General features: G+C 44.4%; 1 protein-coding gene across 1 annotated transcript; it reads right to left on the minus strand.

Moving 5' to 3' along the window:
* Positions 1 to 10424: 10424 nt before the first annotated feature.
* On the minus strand, positions 10425 to 21466 carry ITM2A (integral membrane protein 2A). Its single transcript, XM_075161931.1, has 6 exons — positions 21284 to 21466; positions 17186 to 17317; positions 16766 to 16954; positions 15255 to 15365; positions 13989 to 14139; positions 10425 to 11500 (listed from the first exon to the last, which is right to left on the minus strand). Exons 1-6 carry the CDS (start codon positions 21365 to 21367, stop codon positions 11412 to 11414), a joined length of 756 nt encoding a protein of 251 aa, XP_075018032.1. The 5' UTR covers positions 21368 to 21466; the 3' UTR covers positions 10425 to 11411.
* Positions 21467 to 24143: the final 2677 nt, after the last annotated feature.

A 24143-nucleotide genomic window follows, 5' to 3' on the forward strand; every position in this document is an offset into this window, starting at 1 on the left:
GACATGACAGGTTTGTGGGGTTTTTTTTTTTTTTTTGCATGTTGAGACTTAAAACTGTACTTGCAAGCGAAGGCTGCTACGGCAGTGGGAAGGCATGTGCCTGCCCCTCTTCCCGTTCTCCTCTTTGCACCGTCGCAAGATGGTTGTGTGGAGCCAGATCAGAGACCACCGAGGCGGCCCGCTTGCTGCTGATGGTGGGCTTGGGGAGAGCGCTGAAACGCCTGTGGGCAGCAATCCTGCCCGGGCACGGCCGTCCTCAACCGCTGCTTGTGGGGCTTCCTGCAGCTGCACTGAGAGCATCCTTCTCCAGAGCCACGAAAAGCTCTTCTCCAACCTGCTCGACCAACACACGCCGGAACCCACCGATCCTTTAAGCCCAGTGGCAACGAATTCCCTATTTCAGTTATACGTCCATTGCTCGGAAACGCATCGCTGTTGCTTTGAGCCGGCCACCTGGCAACACCTCTCCCTCTTGCACCACGAGCGACCGGTTCCCTTTTCACCTCCTCTGCCCGACCCGTGCCTCAGCGGAGGCGAGGTCTCACCCGCGCTCGGGACCCCCGGCCGCCTCCTGCCCCCGCGGCTGCCACCCGGAGGTGGGAGCAGGGCCACCTGCTGATGGCCGCGGCGTGGGTCCTCCATGGCCAATGTCCTCTTCATCTCCTCTGCCACCACCAGCCACTGCCCATGAGCTATCCATGTAACTCAAAAGATCTCCTTGCCGTGTGAAAAGGGCTGATTTACAGCTCCTCTTACCTAAGCAGAGTTTTTCTCCCCCCTCACACGTCTTTCCTTTTACCAGCACTAGATTTTATTTGCTATTTTGTCATCCGGTGGCTCAATGTCCTGAGAAAACTCCCCATTTCTCTGTGGCCTATGTTAGATTTTCCTGCTCCGGTTAAGGCTGCACCAGCAGCAAACTGACATTTTTTACTTCACTTTTACTTCCTTTTTCACTTTACTGTTAGTGGCTAAAAATTAGTATCATCCCCAGCATCACAAAAACAGCTTGTTGGCCATAAGGGCACACAGAGCATCACACACAGCGCTGCTGGACACCACTCCTCAGACCTCAGTAACTAAAAAAAACCACAGCGAGTGACCCAGATACAAGTCAACCCCATCCAGTACAAAAAAAAAAAAGACAAAATCTTGTCAGGGTATTTATCAAACCATCTCTGACAAAAAGAGAGCAGATAAGCTGGAGCTGTCTGGACAGTGCCTGGTTCACACAGCCAGTTAAATCAGGGTAGAAGAGCTCCAGCATCTGAGCTAATAAACTGAGCTCTGTGTAAATGTGATCTATATGATATACATTAGTGGCCAAAAGATCTGATTTTGAAAAAAGATCCAGCTACTTAAAGCCATCAAGAACGACATAATAGTAATAAAAACCCAGACCACATCTGCAACAGCTGTTTTGGTACCACCACTGCAATGAATTTGTTGGGACCAGCAACTACCACCGGATTAACCTGTTTCGCTCACCCTTCTCTCTAAGGCAGTGATTCGCCCTTCAGAATTCAGCTGCGTGGGTAACACTGCTGAAATAAATTGATAGAGGAAATGAGCCGTCAGAGGAACAGGGATCTTTGTTTTGCTTATCATCAGTTCTTTCCTCCAGTGTTTCTTTAATGTTTTCTGCTCTATTAGACTAATCCATAGTCTCTCAATACTGACAAATTACCCCAAAAAACATTTCATACTTTTTATATCGTTCCTTGTTTCCCGAGACTGAACTCCGTGCAAAGACTCCTGCTGACGCCAGCAGGCTCATTAATTTCCATTAATGAAAACACTGACCTTCCCAGGAGGAAACAGGGACAGACACGATCGTATTTTTGGATTAGGTCAGCCGATGTGAGGTGACTTGGTTCAATCTCCTGAAGGCTCAACCCTTGTCCAAGGGTCTGCTCCACCAGAGCCAGGGCAACCACAGGAGAGAAGCAATAGAAATGTCCTTTCTCATCGTTCTTCCAGTAGCTACAAGGAGAACGACCGCACAGCTTGTTGGCCCGGCAGGCTCCTAAGCCTTGCACTGCATTTGGGAATAATCTCCAGCTGTAACAGAGGCTGCTTTTGGGCATCAATAGATCTTCTTTCAGGATTAACATCATCCTCTTCCTCAGAGAGCAACCTTCAGCCAACAGGAGGAGGTGCCTGATCCAGGGTCAGGCACATCCATCTGATGCACCAAGGGCTGGATTTAACGTAGGGCTGGGGTTTCCAACAATTCAGCATCGCCTGAATCTCTCTGGGAGGAGCATACCCTGGTTCTAAAGCACAGGGAAGGGACAAGGCTACCCCTGCCCCGCCCTGTAAGTACTGTCCTTGCCTAAGAAGGAAGGAAGATGGTCAAAATTCCTCCTTAATTTAAGAGGGGATTTGAATGCCTGTTTCTCCTTGCTAGGAAAATGCCCTTGACTAGTCTGTATGAGGACAGTCTCTGCTCCTCCGTCAAAGCAGTGGGAGAAAAAAAGGAAAGCTCGCAGCCCAGTAGGCTGGTCCTGGGTACGGGGAACAGACACAAACATGACTTTTGGTGGTTAGTGCCGTCTCCTCAAAGGGGAAGACCTGGGTGCTTGTTCCTGCTTCCAGCTCTATTTCGGTATCTTACGTCAAACCAACACGGGATACACTCCGTAAACATCACCAGCTGCTGGTAGGTTTAGGTGGGGTTTTTTGGTGGCAGTTAGCGCTCCATTTTATGGGATCTCCATCCTGTCTGTGTGTGGGTGATGATTAAGCAACGGCTACCTCTAAGAAAGCCAGTCCGGCAACGTGCCCAGAGCCCGTTTCAGCATGAGTTAGACCTCAAAAAAAGTCCTGATCCCAGTCACAGCCAGTGCTTAGTTCTGGGTGTACCAACACAAAATTAAAGGGAGAGGAAAAGTGAAGCCTCTCGGAGATTAGGTACCTCCATGGTCAGCAAGTGGCTGAGCTACAATCGTCAAAATTATAACTTTTGATGCCAGTCTGCTTAAGTTTCCTTCCACCCCCACTTTTTTTCCCCTAAACCTAGAATTCAGAGGAAAAAAAAAACCCAAAAACCAGAACAACCAACAAAGATAGGATGAACAGAAATGACAAAACCGACTGGCATAACGTATTGTGAGAATTAACAAATCTCTTAACTCATCTGCCTACCCATTTTCCCAGTGGGCTCAACAGTGACGTGAGAAGGGAATAACTTGGTGGAGCTCCAGCTAAGGAAAGGTCATGGCTTTTACCTACCGCAATGGGCAGCCGCCAGTGGCCTGCTCCAAGCACCCAACGGCCAGCTTCGCCTCCCTGCTTGCCCTCCCAGGAGTCCCAAGGGAAAAAAACTGTTTTAAAATTTTTAATCCACCCAAACTCTTGTCTTGGCTGACTACTTCTCTAATCTGCTGTCAGCCTGTTTATCAGTCCTGTGATTCAGCGCCATGATCTTGCACAAACTCCACTATTACATAGTCGATATTTAAAGAAATGGTAACTCCCTGTGGTCAGACAGAGGTCTGTGCAGCTAGAGAGAAAGTTCCCAGGAGACATATGTATAACAGAAGCTAAAACTCACACAGCTTTGAGTTTCTAGTTTAATGAGAGGTTTCTTATTTAAGTGAATTAATGCTAACCATCAAAGCCCCACATCCCAGCCTGTTCCTATAAAACCCAGAGCAGCACCATCACAAGCCCAAAGACAACAGCAGCACCACTGCCCACGCCGGCGTGGTGCTGTTCCCGCGAGTTCCTTCACCCAAAGTTTCTCCCTCTGGGTTCCTTTGCCCCCAGCTGACCCAGGCCAGGTGTCTCCCACAGGACACCAAACCCCTGGTGGCATCTAGCTCAGAAGCTCTTTGGCTGCTTCCTGGTTCAGTGGGGTCTTCTACAGCAACCACCAGCTTGGGACAGGGCCACGTTCTCCCTCTAGGACAGCAAAGGGGATATTTACCCTACAGCCCCCCATTATGTTATTCTACTTAAAGAAAGCCACAGGCTCCAGGGGACATGCTGGCCGCAGGACAGGGCTGTCCTTAGAAATACTGCTAAAAATTCCAGGGAATCTCTCACAACCAAGCAAGTCAAGCAGTTCCCTTTTATCAGGAAAAGGGATGTGCTCTCCCCGCCGGGGCCAGAGGCGCCACGCTGAACTTCTGCCCATCACGCGGAAGGCATGCAACCGCCGGAGCTGCCATGGATGGGGAAGCAGGATGGTTTGGTGTGGGGCAAATAATCCCACTACTCACCGGGATACAAGTCAGCCCCGAACAACTGCCTCGCTTCCCATGGGTGCACAACCCTTTGCAGCCATGTAACGTGGGCAACGCTGCAGAACACTTATTTTTAAGGTCCCATTACCCAAGAGCTCTTTGTCTGGCGACTGGTCAAAACCCACAAGTTCAGCGTAAGGGAAGATTGTTTCTGGACATCAAAATCCCTTTGGATTTGGTGCTGCCCAGGCAGCACTGCCAGCACCCAACAGAACAGCACTAAAGCCAACACCAAACCGGTCGGGTATTTAGAAGTTGAAAAGAAACAAAAAACCTGACTGTAAACTATAGAAATAAGTGGGCTGAATACGGCACATGACCACTGAACTAAAGACAGAAGAAATCCCAGATTCAAGCTCCGCTGATGACTTTGTTACTGATGGGTTTTGCCCTCAGATGTGTTGCACTAAAGCACATCCATGCACTCCTGCAGTTTACTCTGAATCGTATTTGGCAACTGGAAGGTATTCCTGTGCTGGCTCAGGGCCAGGTCTAAGATCAGCGCTGGGCCAAAACACGCACAGGCTCTCCACAGCTCGGTGCCGAGCCCTCAGGTGTTGGCTGTTAGCATTTGCAAAGGCCTCATGAGGGTGAGCTTTCCTCCATTTGCATCGAACAAAGTAGCCCTTGGTAGAAATACCAGATGGGAGACCAAAACACTGCCCGCTCAAAGGCAAAAGGATGAATGCAAAAGCAACGCAGCAAAGCTGAGATTTTATGGCTTCGAAGAACGCATCCCTGCTCCTCAGTGCAATAGCCACAACCAGCATGACCTCTTCGATGTGGAATGGTGTGCGAGAGCAACGGGGCAAACCAGGTCCCCTCCAACCATCTCCCCCATGAAGGGGTGATGCTTTTCTGTAGGAGATAGCACAGCCCCAACTCACCTGAACAGCAGTGTTCAGCTGTAGATCCCAGCTCTGCAGCAAGGACCCACCTTTTCTTTGTAGCACTGGAGTTTTTTGGCTAGTGGTTTTTGTTTGGTTGGTTTTTTAAAAAAAATCTAAATGAAAACACAAGAGGAAGAAAATCAAATGATGCTGAGAAAGCAAAAAGAAGAGTTTTGTAGAGGGAAACCATTAGCTCTATTAAAAACCAACAAATATCGTGAGTCTGCAAACAGATCTGCAGGTATCCAGTATATCTGCAAATAGGATATTTATAGAAGAAATACAGAAGTCGTTGAGTTCTGGAGCTCACTTCTTTCTCTTACACTCAAGGCACTCCGCCAGAAACTTTGTTTTCCCTCCAGTTAGTATAAGTCATTTCCCTATTGAAAATCAAAGGTCTTAATCTACGGTGAAAATAAGGCCTCAGAAATACACCAGCAGTCAGCAATTCTAGGTGCAAGCTCTCCTCAACCCATATACACTTCTATTTCCTAGCCACCTCCACCCAAGCAAACCTTCACCATAGAAAACACTTTCGGGCAGTCAGTAACAGAAGGAGACTGTGTCTTTGGGGTGTCATTCCTGCTTCTCAGCCATCCAGATGTCCACCTGATTCAGTGGTGGTTTGTGAATTGTCAAGAGCAGTTAACACTGAAGCTTTGACAAGAGCAGGAAGAACTCAGACATCAAGGAAAGCAGCTTATGCTGCAGCACAGATGTACTAGATAAGCAGAAATGCTTTCATTTCTTTTCAGATTAGAACCTTAAGCAAAAAGCCAGCAGTTAGAGCTCAGCTCACAACCAGGATGTGCTATCGTTTACTTTGTGTGAAAGTCTGATCCCACCCTCCCCCTCCTTTTTTTTTTTTCTTTTTTTTCTTTAAAACCATGAGTTTAGGAGGCAAAGCCATAACTGCTTCCAACTTCACACTGGGCACTAAGGCGCACTGGTAAGGGTAGGGTAGCCTGAATGGTGGCTTCTACTTCCCTCTTATTTTCCCAAGCATTAAGGATTAACTAGAGAAAGGGGCTAAGAATGTGAGATGACAAAGAAGCTACGACCACCAAGTGCAGAGAAACCAAAGTACTGAATTACTTATCGTCAAGTGAGAGTGCATTGTTACCACTGATATCCCCACCCCACGAAACCAAAAACCCCTACACACCCCCTCCCCACCAATGGATTTTTGATCATCCAGTGGAAACTGTAGGTTTAACTATCCATGGATCCATTCCCAGTGAATCCCACATGCGGGCGCTCTCACTCCAGAATAAAAGCACCTGGTTCCACTCCAAGAAGGGATTAGGTCTGCAGGAAGGAAGTTCCTTGATGCAGAATCAGGTGTCCACACACCGGCTTAACCCAGACCAGCTTCAAACATCAACAAGGCCTAAAATGGAACAGCTCATGAGAACCTGGATGCTTCTGTAACAGACACACAACATCTACATCCACAGACAGACTTTTAAGACAGTAAATTCACTTTCACATTTGTTAATGTGGCACTCAGAGGCGTCACAGTACAAAAAGAGAGAAAATACGCTGAAGTAAACAAAATAGTTGAACTATACAAAATTATTTCCTTTGGAGGCGAAATGCTAGGTCGAGAGTCTTTAATTACAAGACAGGAAATACACCCATTCATATTGCCGAGGTAATGTCACAAATATATACAAATAATGAAGAAATAATTTTAATGAAATAATGCAACTATAATTATACATATTACAATTATTTTGGTTGCAGTCTCGAAGCTTCAATCAGTGCTAGCGTTTGGGCTCTGTGCCATAGCTGGCAGCCAAGCCATCCCCCACACGGCTCAAAATTAGGACAGTCAAAGCAGCTTTAATCCTTCCAAGCCTGACCTCGAGCTCAGCCTTGTAATTCAGCCACACGGCTAGCTACTGTGCCACTGCAGAGGCTTTGTGGACTGCACCGCGTTTATCTGGCCCTACAAATGTTTTCTTCTGTTCTAGGATTTTTTTAGTTTGGGGCATGTTAGGAGAACGCGAGATGAAATGCAACAGATCGGGAAAGTGGTAGGGTGGAAGACACTGTCTTTAGTTAAACGTCGTAATGTTTGCTTTCTTTCTAGCCTTCCTGAGTATTTCAGAGAAGACGAAACAAAAGCATCAACCTACAAAATCTAAACCTGGCAGCTTCTCGATCATTAACGAGGAGACTGTCTAATTCAGCCCACCCTGGTGCAAGCAGAGCTGCAGCAGTTGGAAGAATGAATCCCAGACACAGGAAGATGATTTAAAAATAGTAAACCAGAATTTTTCTCAGGGAAATTCAGAGCTGATTTCAGCACTCTAATATTTCTACCGTCATTCACCATAAACTCTGCTGAGCACGTCTGAATTTTTGGTAGTTTTCCCTGTGATGCCAAGAACTAATGAAGTCCACAGAAGTCAGTCCAGTCTTGCTGAAGTCCCAGCAGGCTCTTCATCCTCCAGGCATCTGCATATATGCTGCGACTTTCGCTGTGGGTGTGAGGTGAGAGTTTTTCACTACCATACTAAGCATAGCTGAGCTGCAACGGCCCATAGTATAGAGTTGAGCTTATTGCGAAAAATGTCTCACTTTTAGACAACCAGTTTATCAAGTCTGAGGTGCTAAAGCTCTATTTCATACCAGGTTGAGGCCTCGGTATGTCTTTCAAAGGTCTCCACGCTGTCCCCATTTTTTCTTCCCTGGATCTTCATCTCAAGGTATTTATATATGCAAACAACAGTTGAATTCCTATGAATTTTTACAGAGTCAAGCTGGAGGAAACTCCGCAGTCCTAGTGTAGATTAGCACCTACTCTAATGGAAGTGTCTGTCACACACACCACCACCAGCCGCCCATATCTTACCAGTCACACTCAGACAGAAAGCTATCAGGCTTCTACAAAGGTCAACAGCATCTCCTCCAAGCTACAAATTCAAGTTTGTTCCCAATTCTGAGTTTTCTGTTTGATTAGAGCACTTAAACTTGAAAAAACACCTCACATGTCATGCTGGAAGAGAAATCACCCAAAGCAGTAGATTGTCAGCTTAACATTCATAAAGGTATTTAAAACTTAGATGTAAGTATACTGTGTCAGAAAAATAACGTGCAAGCTAGCATAAAGATAACTTGTCAATAAACAAGTGCACAGATATTGCTGATCGTCCTGTGCACACTGGTTGCTTTTTCCGTAAACACACTTGTAAACAGAAGCTACTACGGTAAGTAAGTTTGCATTTGCATCTTGGTAATGTTATCCCTTCAGTTACCACACCCATGTTTGAAGCACAGTCTTATTCAAGTATTTAATAGGGTTTTACACAGGTTACAGTCGTATTATGAAAATGTTCTTTACTATAGATAAAAACTAGGCAAAGACACTAACACCACCTAGAGGAAGCTTTCATCAAATCATTTTTAGGTTTAATTTTGGCAAAATACCTGAAAACCTGTACGTTAGAATAAATACACCAAGTTTTTATCAGTTACACACTCTTCATGCCCAAGTGCTTGCTGCCTGTGCCATCTACTGGTGCAAAGGACTCCTCTGACTCGCACCCTCTTCTGCTTCCTGCAGACCAGCTGAACACAGGAGCTACTCAAACTGAGAGACAGCATTAGAAGATCCTGGGAATACTGGCTGTTTTCATAGAAGCAACCTTAAAACTGCAGTCCTTTGATCTGAATGCCCGCCCACAGCATAAAATGATTACGGACAGATAATAAGCCTAGCACATTGCATGCATGACCGAAACTTCAACTACTTTCTCAATGCAAGAGCACCAAGCAGGTAAGAACAATCTGTTCCTTTGAGTGTGCTGGCTTATTGCCTAGAACATCTAATAGGCTCTTAAGGAACTGACTTCATTTCTTTTAAACTCTTTACCAAAGGAAAGAAACTGTTGCAGCCTATCTGTGAGCATGTCTAGCATTCCTGTTACACGTCGTAAGGTAGCAGCAGGTTAAAGGCTTGTATAGTGAGAGCCATCCACTGCACAGCCACTCAAAGCTGGAAGGAAGAATTTCTATTTTTTATTTTCAATAGAGTCAAACCTCAATGCTACAAGCAGATGCTTCTTGCTCTCTGCAACCAACATTTCCAAACCCTTCCACTCAAGACTACCAAAACAAATGAGACAGCCAACCCACCCTCGTTATCCTCTCAGACAATCTGGAGGAGGAGATCACCACAACAGTAACTTGCCCAAGCACATAGCAAGTCTGTAGCAGAAACTTAGTGCAGCTACTTCCCCTAGTAACACATGCCATTTCAGTAAAGCATACCTGACTCCCAGTGACAATAATTAGAGCTTTCCACAGCATTCTATTTCAGTAAAGTTAAGTACGCAATGAAATACTCTCCTACGCTTACTATTTTAGAGCCAAGCGGACCAAAGCTCTAGTTCTGGGGCAAAAAAATCCTCTGCATGGCATCACCATACACCTCGGGAGAAGAGCTGCTTTAGTTTCTGAGACAAGGCAGCAGAATTCCCTGCTGCCCAGGAGCTGCGCTCTGCTCCTTCCCTCCACACAGTTTCATAAACAGTGACTGAGAGCAGCTACTCCTATAGTCCCTTCTCAATCCCTAGGTCTTAGAGCAGAAAGCCTGCTTACTCTTTTACTTCCAGCTGTACAATCCAAGTTACTTTCCAGGAAAGCCACAAGGGTTCAATACACACTTTAGCTCTCTGAGCAACCAGTCATAGAAATTTCACCGCAGCGCTCTCATAGCTCTGAGCTTAAAGCACAGCAAAGCTCATGGGTAAACACCAAAAGGTGTCACAATAAGCTGTTGATTAACCCTCCACTGTCTTGCTCTATTATGATATGCTAAAAAGACTTCTCATTAACACTGCCATAAATACACCAAGACAAGCATACCTTTAATCACCAGCCTCATCAACACCAATATTCAAATGGATGAATTACATAATGCATCCCTCCCTTGCTATACCATAACTGACAGTTACTGCCCTCATGCCAGCAACTCTGCTCAATGGATTCGGTTTACAGCACTAAAGATCACTGAGAATTGCCTGCTGGGGGATCAACTTTGAAGCGAGATGTCTTTTCCTCCCTCTGTTCCCCAACTTCGTTTTGCACCACAAAGCATCTCCACAGCAACAGGAAGAGGAAATTCGGCTTCGCAAGCTGAAGAAGAGGTGAGGGTAAGAGGGAAGAGGACCGCATGCTGCCCCAGGCCCATAACCATCACTTCCCCTACATGGGCCATATACCAGCGTACCGTGCTCTCGCCGCTGAGCGCCATGAAGTCACACAAACGCCAGAGTTTTAGAGAAACATTTATTATAGGGTTGCAGAATTTATGCCAATATAAAGTCCCTTAATAAAACTCTCAAGTTCATCAACTGCAGGACACTAACTCTTCATTATCTTTATACTGCAGCTTTCAAAAAAAGGAACAATGCTCTGACTGCAGTAGTAATGCTACTTGCTCATAAAAAGTTGATCTAAAAAGTTTATATAAGCCAGAGTAGTTTAAGTTTACAACTACAGTCACATTCACAAGTGAGCTATACCAGAACAGATTCCTGAAATAGGAAGTTACAGGATAAACCAATTCATAACCAAAAATACTGACAAGCTTTAAGAGCAACTCTATCCGAATCTAACAACTAAATACCACAAAACCAAACAAAAGGTAGAAGAATTAAACGTAAGCTCGGGGAAGGTTCCAAATATACATACGAATTCAATACAGTAATTGCACAAAATGAAAGAGGGTAGTGTTAGAGGTTTATGATCACTGAGGTTGGATTTTACATGCTTCACACGTGGTAGTTAAAATAAACCTTTAATGATACACATCAGAAGGTTTTTTAGCCAGGATACGGAGTGCAGAGCTATTCTACAGAACTACACAAGATGTGCAAACCACAGATTATTAATATTAATCATTCTGTGAAAGTTAAGATGAACAGAACTGGTTCCAGCCAAGGAATTGGTTAACATTTTTATATATATATTTTTCTGCCATTCCCAGATTACACTAAATCAAACACATTCAACGGATAAACTGATATTAACCTTCTAAAAAAACCTTACTCAAATTTAAGTTTTACATGAGACAACTAAAAAGTTATACCAAGGATCAAAGAAAGCTGAAATGGTGACTTCGTCTTTTGAAATACAAGCAATACACAGAAAATGCATAAGGCTTTTGATTATCACTGCACATTTTAATTTAAGAAGTCAACGTCTAATGCTCAGACTTCTTAATGAAGGTGTGAACTAGTCACCTCCGATCCAACACCTTTCACTGCTGACAGATCTTTGTTTCAACAACGAAAGAGTTTTCAAAGTGTCTGATTGAGTGACAGCTCTCCACTGAACGTTTCTGCAGACCTGGGGACGAGAGAAGATGAGAGCCTAAGTAAAGCAGATCTAGAACCCAGCAGCAAGTATTTACAAGTTTTGTATCATTACGTACAGCAGCGAGATACAATCATTCAGTACATAGTGCTTCTACAGCCATGAATTGCCACCAGAGCTCGTTACCAGTTTGTTTTCTATCAGAAAGCCTCCCTCATTTTCAGAATGGCAACGAGAGGGGCCCACATACAACACACAGGACAATGCAAGCAAGCACTTTTTTCTAGTATCCCACCACCATTTTAGTGACAGAAGAGACAATACTAAATAGATTGTTTATGGCAAAGTTTCGCATAGCCCTTCCTAACCACAAAGAAAAGGAAAAGCAAAGCAGACTGAAGTTACAGAGAAAGAGTTTAAAAACTCAGGAAGGGTGCAGAAAAAACCCTAGTTCTTTCCAGCACTTCCCCCCACCCAGTATATATTAACACGGAGCGTGCTTCTTTAGAGCAGCCTTCCCTTTGATGAGAGCCCTGTGAGGATTTGCCATTCAGCTGATGATCTTGCTGAAGTTCTTCCTAACACTATTAAAGTGATTTTCTCTATTTTGGGACATGCCAGCATTGGATCTGACACAGGCAGTTTACCTGTATCAGCTGTGAATCTCTACTAGGAGACAAGAATACAGTAGTCCTGCCATCAAAGACAAGCTGCTCGACTAAAGCAGTTCAATATACAACAATTAGAGAAGAAAGATTTATAGCTTGTTTAATAAGCAGAGAATTGTTCAGAGTAAGCACGAGAAGCTATCCATCGAAGTCTAGAAGCACTAGCTCTTAAACCAAACACAGCAGGGCACTGCTTTAGTTTATAAACACTTAAAATACAGGCTGTCCTTCAATTCATCTCAATCTTAATGCCTGTACAAGCTAAGAAGTTTCCAACAGCTATCCAACTGGGTACATAATTGAACAGGCAGGATAACCTGTCCGGTTTCTCGCATGCCTTCAGCTACAACTCCAGGGAACTGCTGCAGAACCTGAGGTCAGTTTGATCTAACTGATGAACCCGTGAACTCTACAAAATCTGAGAGCCAATGCAGCACCAGCTAAATGAGAAGAATTCTCCACAGAAGTTACAGGAGTTTGTCCGTTTTAGTCTATTTATGTGTGCATGTACACACTAAAAGAAAGGTGTGCTAGAAATTTGATCTGGAAGGCAAGACAAGCCTTGTCCCTGAACGATTTTCTCCTCTGCAGCAGTCTTCCATTTGACTAGATATCCCGCTGCCCTCCCCCCCAAGGGCAATCAAGGTTAGTTACAGAACAGAAACTGTACCAAGAAGCATTATTCATTTACTAGAATCCTTTTGTGCAAGTATTCTGTAGAAGTCTTTTACTATGCAGCTAAGATGTCAACAACATGCAAGATGATTTAAGGAAACATCATAAACGCTCTTCACAGTATTGTCTGTAGACTAGTCTTTCAGTCACAGCAGCAGCCAATTTAGACTTGTTCACAGAAGCACCTTCACAACAGCTAAGAGACACATGCCTCTCCCTCCCATAAAGGCAACGTGTACTGTTTCTTCATGTGCCCTACGCTGTTAGCTACGCAGGACCGGTTTTATGCTCCCTCATACAGAGCCTTCCATCTAGTAACAGGATGTAGTCTCTAGCAAACAGCAGATGTGGCTCCTGATGCTGCAAGCTGTAACTGGGCTGAGGAAACTCTTGCATAAGAGCTTGGCAGGAAAACCAGAGCAGAGACTTCTGACAAACCAAATATTTGCATTCTGAAAGGCTGTAACTGACAAAGGATTGCTTTGCTATTTGTTTGGTAAGAGCAGCAAACGATGAAATGCTTTGAGAACTACAGTGAACTAAAATTCATAGCATCAGATTTCTGTACTCCAGGCCTCCTCCCAGTATGTCAAACCACCAACACCTCAAATTCAATCCTTTTCACAGAATGGCAGAGGGGTGGTGCGAGGAGACAGGCAATAAAGAAAGCGAGCTCAGAAGTTCCTATGAAGTGTTCTTCCTCTTTTAGAAAGGAAGTCTGGGATGTCCAAAGCTAGTTGTTCAATTCCCCCCGCCCCAGAGCAAGTGAAGCACGAGAAGAAAATGCTTTTACTTGGTGCTCCTCTAACCCAGTTTTAGATAGGGCAGTGACAGACTAAGTTGCACCTACAGAGATTCACATTATCAGATGGATTATATGAATTTTGGGGCCAAACTAACTTACAGCTTCAACCAAAAGATGGAACTGAACTAGGCTTACGTGCAAATTTGGTTTGGGCATGTAACCTCTAATTGTGCAGCTGAAACTCTCTCTCACTATGTTTGAATGAAACTTCGGATACATACTTGAAAGTAGAGGAAAATACCCAGCAGTTCTATGAGCGGTCTCAACTCATGTTGAACACTCACAGATTTCCAAGTCTAAAAACTCTGAAGGTTTAAGTATTTACCCTTTCCCTACTCAAACAATAGACTTTTTTTTACTGAACGGAACTTACCTGTTATCTGGTCTCTGCGTTGAAGTCTGAACGTCTCTTTTCCAACACAGAGTTGGTAGATGAAGATACCCAAGTCAGACACGTTATCTATCTCCTCTGTAACCACCATTTCTTCACGGACTAGGTAGGTCTGAGGCAAGTAAGAGCCAGTCTAAAGGAGAAAAGAAAACCTTGAGATACAGTATTTTGCTAACAATGGACAAACATCACTACATTTTACTCTTTGCTTTGGAAGGCTTCAAGCACTAGATTTCAGCTTTCCTTCTTTTTAATACTAAGATATGCAAGTCTTGAACAGCTGCATACCAGAGAAGTTAAAGACTGACAAAGGCTATTTCAAACGGTTGCAGTTACATCCAAACAAAGAGCAGTTAACCTTAACATTACTTGCCTCACATGAAGCAAATATAAATAGAACCTGTTCAAGTTTATTGGTACACAACAGAAAGTTTGCAGTTAAAAGAGGAGAAAAAGTATAGTAAGTTTCCATGTTTGAGGCAAGGTATTTCTAGTACAAAAAAAGCAGTGCGACCTACAAAAGTTAAGTCTTCACCACAGGATCACAGCACTATTGAAATGACTTCCCACCTCTCATGAACAACTCCTAAAAATGGGGGCAAGGAGACACGCTTCAAGCTTGTCTTCATGAAGCTGAAGAAAATGAAACGAGCTAAGCTAGATTAGGTGGCCTCTAGCACTAGGTGTAGAAGAGTCAATGACTTTTTTGAAAAGTATATTTGACACACAATAGCTCAGTATTGCATTTAAATTTGAAAGTAGCAGCAAGCTCTATCAACTTGACCCATAAGGTAAGTCTTCTTGGAAAAATAGCAGTTTTAGTCACTGAAGAGTCAAAGTGCTTGCGGTGAGCTCATAACTACAGGGCCAATAAAACAGAAGAACAAGTTAGCATTGTTCTTTTCATTAAAACTCATGGGGCAAGTGAGCTTTCCGGTAGTAACTTTCAGGTTTAGGCTTTCGGTGATATTTGGAGCTTTATCAAATCCCTTTATAACAGCTAAATTTAAACTTATTTGCTAGTTGCTTTCATAAAGCTAGGTATTAATAGGAGCATTAAGCATGAATCTACTCAACATAATATACACTGACAGCTGGCCTTAACTTCAGTACAGTGACTGAGCCAGGGGGATTATGTACTTTGATGGCAAGAGGACTGTTCTAGTAAGAGACTGTAGTCCAGGAGCAACACCCCGCACTCTTATCAAAAGGGATCTTGTCAGCATAAACAGTAAAGTTTCCACGTACCGCCAGTTTTGCGAAGAGATCCATCAAATTTCTCGGTGGCATAACTATGGATGTGTTCAGTGGAATCACATAGCAGTTACCCAGTTGCAAGTCAAGATATGCCGTCAAAAGCTATTTTGAAAACACGTTTTCAATTAATTAAGCATGGCCTTTGATTATTAGAACACAATTCTACACGGACTAAGAAGGAAGCTCAAAAAGCTGGAGATCACACACAGCTAGTATCAAAGCGATGCATTCAAGAACTGTCTAGTGTAAGAACTTAGCTATTACCGCTTCTGCAAACAAAATGGTTATAGCTACGGTTTACAACACGACTTCTGTAAGAAGTGAGAGCTGCCTAAGAAAAGCTGTTTCTATTATAATTCTAAATGGGTACAGTTTGTATTAATACAGAGAAAAGTATTTGGGAGTATGGTCTCATAAGTGAAGAAGTTCAATTAAGCACAGTGCAAACAAGAGGTATCCAACTGCTGATAAGCAATCACTCCCTGCAAATAGTTCTTCAGAAAAACTATGAGTCTCTAAAAAGTCACATCAGCATTACCACAGAGTGCAAGAACTGCAGAGACTAAAATTATCAACATATCTACTTGTTTTAGTATGACTTTGCATAGCACTTAGCCAGAATCAACTGTAGTTCTTACGTTGCCCGAATCCTTTAAGTTATAGCCAAGATTCTATCAAGGCACCACAGATAAAAGCTCCAAATTCTATGAACACAGGTAGCACAGCTTGGCTGCGTGGCATTCCATGCTGCTGTTAAAGGCAGCAAGTACAGAGGTCAGTTCTGGTGTCTTTACCATGACTGTATCTGCATTGACAAGGTTTGATTTACAAACAACCTACGAGAACTTTTACAGCTGACTAAGGATAACTGTTAATACTATCAACACAACTTTAATGAAAAAGTCAAATTAAAACCATCCTCTCATCTTTGCTTTAGAGAAACTACATGCAACTAACACAGCATTTTCAAGTTCTAGGTTTCAGCCACTTAAAGTGATTTTTCAATTCACTTATCCAGGGCCCACACTTGTTTGGAATTCTACATTTTGCTGTAACACAGTTTAGCAGAACCTTAGACCGAATCCTCATTTTCCCCATTTCTTAACGCACATTTACAACATTCTCCTACCCTCACTTTCATTTATACAGGATTCTTGACCAAATAGCATCACTTCCATACATCCTATGGGCAACAATATTTAAAGTTGCATAGCACCGAGATGCATTGTTCTGAGAAATGATCCAGTTAGAGTCATTGTGGGTATGAACAACTCTAACATTCTTGTAACACTCCTCCCTTGCAGAAGTTAAGTCTACTGTAATAGAGTTAAAAGGATTAGATTTCCCACACTTAAACCCATCCCCAAGACAAGGTTGCATTGACAGTAAGCTTTAAAGGTCTCAAGAATGAAAACTCTGGAGCTGTTACGATTACCATCCGCTCCACAGTTTCCCAGTGAGCAACAAGACTAGTTATTTCTTATCGCTTCACATATACTCACCCTATCAAAGTCATGAACAATCGCTGCTGGATCACTGTCCGAGAACTTTGGAACAGGCACATCAATGATGGCTATGTTATCATCTTCTCGAATGTCAGCTTCTTCAGCAATAGGCAGGAAATAAGGTTCTACTGCACGATCACGATTTTCATTTTCAAAGTAACACATTTCACCACGGTACACCTTATGCTGAAAATAAGAGCAAGGCCAGTTATTTTTACAGCAAATGTTGCTTTAAAATTGCAGTTCTAATACTTATGCTATGACAAAGCACAGGTCTGTCACACCTGGAGCTTTTGTAAAGGACATAACAGTCTTCATGTCCCAGTTACTGAAGGTTTCCTATTATAGTGGTAATCCATTTATAATTACACTTTTTATATTCAGTGATGCTTAAAGAAAAACGAACTTTCACATTACCTTAGGCATGAAGTACTTGTAGATGCAGGCTCCACCAACAACAACTCCTGCCAAGATGAACGCTAGACCCAGCAGAGTCAACAGACATCTTCCAGATGAGTTTTCACCTCCATGTGTGGCAACTTCTGGATCCTTTAAAGAAAGGGGGATGAGGACTTAGAAAGTGTAGCCACTCCGAATTTTAAGTAAGCTGTTATCTACTGCTTCACTTTGACCTACCATCTTCTAGGCGTGCAGTAAGAATTCTAAGTCAAGCATCATATAATAAGAAAACACCTACACGAAATACTACTGCATCACATTAAGATCAATTCTCAAACAGCACTGAAAGAGGATATTTTCTTAATTAGAGGATGCTTTCTAGACAAACCTTTATCAAACAACTATTTGAGGTGTAAGAAATTCAAATAACTGCAACAAAAGATACAGTGCTGCAGCCGCAGTATAGTACAAGGAAAGCAAGATTTGTAGAGCAAGGTCATTTGAAGGTACACAGTGTTTTCAGGTCTCTTCCCAAAAGCCTATTTCCTATCCTCCTCTCGCTATCAGGAACGAGATAACATTACTTTTCCTTACAAAGCTGGACTAACAGAAAAAGCTGAGATGCAACTTTGTCTATTAGCTGGGGAACATCTGAGACTTGAGTCAAACATTCACATTTTAGAATGTGTAATGCGCACAAGTCCACTATGAAAGAGAACCACTCATCAGCTTAAATGCAGCTTCAAATTATGCCAAATAAAAATAAGTGCCTGTGTCACATCCTACCTTGCAGCTCCAAAATAATCCTCCTTCCACCCAAGTCCCAGGGAAGTTTTGTTTCTAGCAGCCTAAAACTTATCTCTTCAGTTCAGTGACTTGTTTCCCCCCCCGCAGCGTTCTCTCAAACGGAAGATGACTGCATCCAGAGGAACTACTATCACCACCACATAACATGGTGATGAGTTGTGTAATACCGATGGCAAAGTTAGTGGTGGTGTCTGAATGGCAGGTTTAACGCCCAAGAGTTCTTTCAGTGCCTTTCTAGACTTCCATGTGAAAGGCTCACACAAGCCAAGCTGAGAGGAGAACTGCAAAAGTACTGTCAAATACTCAACAATCAGAAGAGACATTCCCTTTAGGCAAAACACACACTGGTTTTCGGTCTTTAAAAAAAAAAACAAACATCAAACCAAAATCAAACCCCAAATGTTTAGATAAATCTATGTATTTGGTCAAGTATGTCCCTTTAATGATTCATGACTCTGGTATTTAGCAGCTCACTTTCAACACCTGCTCTTTTTACTGGTCAGGAAGAAAAATCGGATTTCACAGCAAAAGATCTTTTCCTTCGTGTTGTTCCTAGAGTCAGTAGCTAGATTTAGCACAGCAGCTTCCATGGCCTTTCTTTATTTGGGTCCCACTATTTGCACTCCTCTAGAACACAACATATTTAAGTGACCTGTGATCACGACAAGCCACAGTATTATTACAAAGGCTGCACATATTTCCATGCTCAGCAAGATATAGCAGTGTAAAAGTCAAATGCATCAGCTACGCAAGTACTGAAACAAAAAACAAGCAGTTTTGTGCAAGTCAATACTCCTACATTCCACTCTGGCATCCTCCAAACAGAAAAATGTTGGTTCAGCAAGACAAGCCACCACAATTGGCTAGTTAAGCATTTGCCAAAAAACCAAACTAGTTTCGAGTCAGAATTATGCCACGTTTATATGCCATTATATGAAAACCATCCTTCAGAGTTAACTGGTTTTTAAGATCAAGACTAATTCTGTTCTCTTCATATTCTGCCACCTTCATCTACACCCTTCAAGTAACTTACTCATCTAGCCTATCATTACTTGAACACAACAGTCTGCAACAGGTTTTGGCACCGCAGATGTCCTACTGCTTGGATGATGTCCACATGTAATTAGCTACACTTGCACTACACATATTTCAAACAAAGCAAAGGTATTTATCATTTAAGAAGCAATGTAGGCAGCCTGAATCTGAGAAGAAAGAGTTGACAGAGCTGATAACACAATACCAAGACTTCACTCCAGTAGGTTACAAAGCCTCTGCTCAAAAAATAATAAAAGTCATAGAAAACCTGCAAAGAAAATGCAGTTCTAAGCTGTGCAGTAACAAGCAAAGCAAACTAGGAGTAAGAGAGTAGAAGAAAAATCACTTGTGTTAATATCTGCAGCTAGCTCAAGAGACACTGTTGACACAGTCAGCTCCAAAGAATCTGCAGGGAGAGTATTCCGCAAGCTCAAGTGTTTTGTGCAGATATTCTAGGGGACTTTTATTGTCCTCTTTCAGCCAACATTAGCCATTAAGCTTGTTTGCTCTGCACAAATATTCCAGCAAAAGGAGACATTAACAAGCACTAGAGCAAGTTTGTCTTGGAGTAAAATTATGAACTTGATGTTTACATGCAACTCTTAAGCCCTGAAGTCAGAGTGAAGAGTTGTTAAAAACCACATACACATGCGCAAACACAGAGAATATTGTGACAGGTATAACAAAGCAGCATGAGTAGCTTCTAAATTGAGCTATCATGAGAACAGCGTGTGAATTAGAACTATTATGCTCAGAACTTGCACGCTAAGGGGCCAGTAAAACTATGTATAACAAGTTGCCTCAGGAGTAGCTGATGAGTTTGTCCCACTAATGACATTTTCAAAATTTAAATTTTGAACTTTTATTAACACTGTTTCACTACTTTCTCCCCCTCCTCTTGATCTAGTAATTCAGTGCTACTGTATTAACTGTGCACACATACAACTCCTACGGCTCAAAAGAGGCCACTGAGCAATAACACCACTCTGCACCCTTTCACCTTTTAAAGGGAGGCTATTTCAGGAGACGCAGAGGCTCTGTAGGCTGGAAGGCAAGCTGCTTTCCTGATTACAGCTTAGAAGGGGAGAAAAAAAAATAAAGACACTAGAGTCCAAGTCCACAGGTGTTTGTGTTTTGGGTTGTGGTTTTTTTTTTTTCATAGTCCCACTCCCTGATTACAAATGAACTCAGTCCATCCCATATTCCTCCTCTAGAGCTACTGATTTATTTACCTAGACTCTGATCTTCTTCCTGCGACTAAAAACAGCAGCAGCTAATCAAGACACCTTCAAAATAAAGTCTCCCACAGATTTGCAAAGTTCAATTCAAGCCAGCGACACGGCAACTCGTTAGGAAGGAAAAGCCAACCACAGAGTATTTGCCTAGGTTTCTATTTAAAACCCTTTATGGCAGGTTTCTTAATTTAAGCTAGACATACCAGAAGCCCAGACACCTCACACCACAGCGCCGCTCTCCAACTCGCTGCCTACCAGGGTTTCAGAGCAGCGGCGAGCGGAGGATGAGCCCTAACCCACTTTGTTTGCCTGGAAGACCCTGCTGCACCCTGCTCTTTCCTGGGGGGACCAGGCTCCCGCCGAGGGCACGGCACTTTCCCCGCGCCTCTTCCCGGACTGGCCGGGACGGAGCCAAGCCCCGGAGCTCGCCAGGGCGCAGGACTCGCCCGCCTGCCAGCTACGAAGGTTTAAAACCCCGTCAGGAAACACGGCCCTGGCACGGGCCCAGCTGCGAGATAAACAGCCGGGCCTGCCCCCTGCGTGCGGGCCCGAAGCTGTCCCGGGTATGTCACGCCAGCCCGCAGCTCGGGCTGCCCGGCACTGCCCGAGGCCTCCCGAACGGCAGCCGGGCTGGGAAAATGGCTGTGGTGAGGGAACCGCAAACCGCTGCAGCAGCGCGACGCGCTCGGGCCCCCTCAGACCCGCACCGCCCAGCAGCCCCTCGCGGCGGCGGCCCTGAGGGGAGCGATCCCCCCCCCCCCACACACCTCCACCACCCCCCGGGGCTGACCGCAGAGCGGCCGCCCCCGCGCTAGAAGGCTGCCCCAGCGCCAGGGAGCGCCGAAGGGAGCGCTGGGGCGGCCGCCAGGCGAGCCGGGGACTCCGCGAGCTGCCTTTCCCCCGGCCCGCTGCCTCGGCGAGAAGATGGCGGCGGCTTCCACCTCCTCCTGCCCCCCCCCTCCCCACCGCCACCGCCGCCGCCCCTCGGCCCCGCTCCTCCCGCCGCGACCCGGCAGCGGGGAGACCCCGCTCCCCGCACCTTATCGGCCACCAGCGCCTCGGCCGCCTCCTTCTTCGGCTCGTCCTTCTGGGCGAAGGGGGAGTTAAAGGCGATCTTCACCATGGCGCCGCTGCTGCGCACCGCCGCTCCCCGCTGAAGAGCCTCCGGGCGGCGGGGCGGGGCGCGCAGAGCCGGCCACGCCCCCCGCCCCCGCGCAGGGGCGGGCCGCCGCCGAGCACCGCCTCCCGGGCAGGGGGGAGGCGCGCCCCCTGCAGGCCGGGTGCCTCACAATGGCTCGGCCCCGCCGGAGGGCGGGCGGCCCCGCCGCGCTGGCCCTGGGGAACGGCAAAGCCAGACGGCGCTCCCGGTGCTGGGACGTTGAGCAGAGCGTTGGCAGGGTGCAGGGTCCCGTCTCTGCCCCACGAACCTCCTGCTTCCCCTCAGAAAGTGATGACTTAGACATTTAATGATGCCCAGCAGCCATTACAGCGGGCAGAGTGCTTGACACCGAAAGGGAGACGTGCCGTGAACTCCCTGGGGGTGACCGAAACTTCCTTTTCTCTTCACGTTTGTGTGGAGGATGGCACCCTGCCAGAGGCAGTCGGGGGCTTTGAGCAGTCAGGTGTGTGTGAGCCTGCCCTCGGTGCTGAGGCCGAGCCCGCCACGCCGGCCCCTCGCGCAGGCCTCGCTGGAGCGGCCTGTATTCTCGTGGAGCTTTCTAGAAACACCACGGCTGCCCCTGTTAGGGGGTTATGCAGCTCCATGGCTGCACGGGGAGCTTCACAGGCAAGGGCCGGCACCAAACTCCTTCCTTAAAAGACCTGCATCCTAAAACCAGCCTGAAATCTGGGGGAGGCTGCCCGTGGTGTGGGGAGGGCGAGGCGGTGAGGGGACAGCAGCGAGTGAGGAGGCAGCGTCCATTGCTCGTTTCTCAGCCTGCCTCCACAGAAATCGTTTTCTTTCCTGTGAGCTTTGTGCACTATTCATGCAGACAATCATACGGAAGTCTAATACCGTGTATTTACACACATCACTGGTGAAAAGGAGGTGTCTCTGGGCCACACTCAGCATGGTACAGGGATGGGGATATTTTTAGTCAAGCTACCTCCCTTCTCTTGTGAAATGCGGCCTAAGGGATCTTTAACAGCCACGGAGGCAGACAAGGCATCACCATTCATTTAATGTCTCCAAAGAGGGAGAAGAAGAAAAGACTTCATGCATTAGACTGTCTGAAACAATCTTCCCCTTCATATGGATGAAAGTCTGTGTCCGTCTCACTGGAATTTGACTTTATGGCTCTAGAAAGCAATCTGGTTTGAATCTGGTGCCTACACCATTGAACTCTTCCTCGCAGACAGCTGTAATTAAATAGAACTGAACACTATGCAAATATTGCAATAAGTAATTCTTCTAAGTGTAAACAAAATGCAGCGTGTATTCCAGCATTCAAAGCATGTTCTTGTTATTCTACAGATGCAATACCACTGTTGTTTCCTTTCAGGATCATAGGTTTGATATTGCTCCCTTTCATGTTAATAAGAATTTTGACTTTGACTTCAGTCAGAGAAAAACAAAGTCTTTGATGTCTATTTAACCTGACTTTGTCTAGTAACAGAACACACTTTTACCTCATTTTACCAAGAAACCAGTGAAAAATTAAATTTCATACTTCCTAGCTTTAGCATGTTAGGAATAAGTTAAGCCATACTCTCATCAAAGTCCCTGAAACACAAATTTAAAAACCGATTAAGTAAGTTTCCTGTATGGCCGAAGTAATATCTGTACTCTCCAGCCTGACAGTTTATAAATTGTATGAAAAATTTTCAGTATCTTAATCTAGTATAATTACTTCGTGCTTAAACAAATTGACTTCCAATTACCCAACACCTTTACTTGAAAAAGAACACAGAAATAAAACTGAAATAGACCCTTGCTATTTATCAAGACTAGTGTCTGTACATCCCGGCTTGCTCACTGTCTATGTTCTGTGATCTGTTGCAAGGGATGGACACACCTTGAAATATTGTGCTCAGATAAAAATTTAAAAATACATTTTTTTGACATTTGTCTGCACTCGTTGAATTTGCAAAACTGGAACTCTCATAAGTTTTGTTGTGATTTTTTTTCATGTGCATTTCTATCTTTAGCATCTGTGACAATCATTTATCTTAACGTGCTCAAAACTTATTTAAAATGTGCAGTGTCCAGGAGAAGGTAATTCCATTATCATCAATTTTCCCTATCCTTACACACCTGATAATAACTGTCAATTCAGTCAGTAACTGCTCCTTCCAAATAAAGCTCCTCCGACAGTAGTCTGACAGTATTTTGTAGAGCAGTTGCAATCTGAAGTACCAGCTCTGGGAAGACAAATTCCATCCTGAGATGCATAGACGTAAGAAAATTCAGATTTTTTTACCATCCTGAAATCATCAGGCTGTTTGACTGAATAAATATTAGACATCTCCATGGGTGACTCCACCACTTCACCTCCAAAATGCTTTTGCATCAGCCTCTTAGTACTGGCCCAGTTTTCTTTCAGGCTTTTACCATATGTTGGTTGCAGTTTAGGCCTGGAAATCCCAAGACATCTAAACAAGTAATATCACTTATTCTTTTGAATTCCATAATATTGCTGATTTTTCTTTCTAAAAAACTAAAATACCCTAGTTTAGTTTACTGGTAATTATTCTGCAATCATCTTTATCACCTTGAAAGGCAAGAGATTATTCCCTTATCCTTAATTATCCTTTTAATCCTTCCAGTGTTTGTAATGGTAAAGCAACACTGCTTAAAAATTTAACAAACATACAGACTAGATTGTCTTAGAGACTGGAGGAATTTGGCCAAAAAGAAGGGTGAACTGGTGTGCCATAGCGGCTATGATTCTGTTACCTTT

This window comes from Calonectris borealis, chromosome 13 (assembly GCF_964195595.1).
Source record: "Calonectris borealis chromosome 13, bCalBor7.hap1.2, whole genome shotgun sequence".
Lineage (NCBI taxonomy): Eukaryota > Metazoa > Chordata > Aves > Procellariiformes > Procellariidae > Calonectris > Calonectris borealis.

Excerpts from the sequence above, each read along its gene's own strand:
- ITM2A (XM_075161931.1), bottom strand. The coding sequence starts at position 21,367 with ATGGTGAAGATCGCCTTTAACTCCCCCTTCGCCCAGAAGGACGAGCCG. Across the intron at positions 16,955-17,185 it reads ACAAGTACTTCATGCCTAAG|CATAAGGTGTACCGTGGTGA; the intron begins GTAATGTGAAAG and ends TCTTATTTTCAG. Across the intron at positions 14,140-15,254 it reads ATCTCTTCGCAAAACTGGCG|ACTGGCTCTTACTTGCCTCA; the intron begins GTACGTGGAAAC and ends TTTCTCCTTTAG.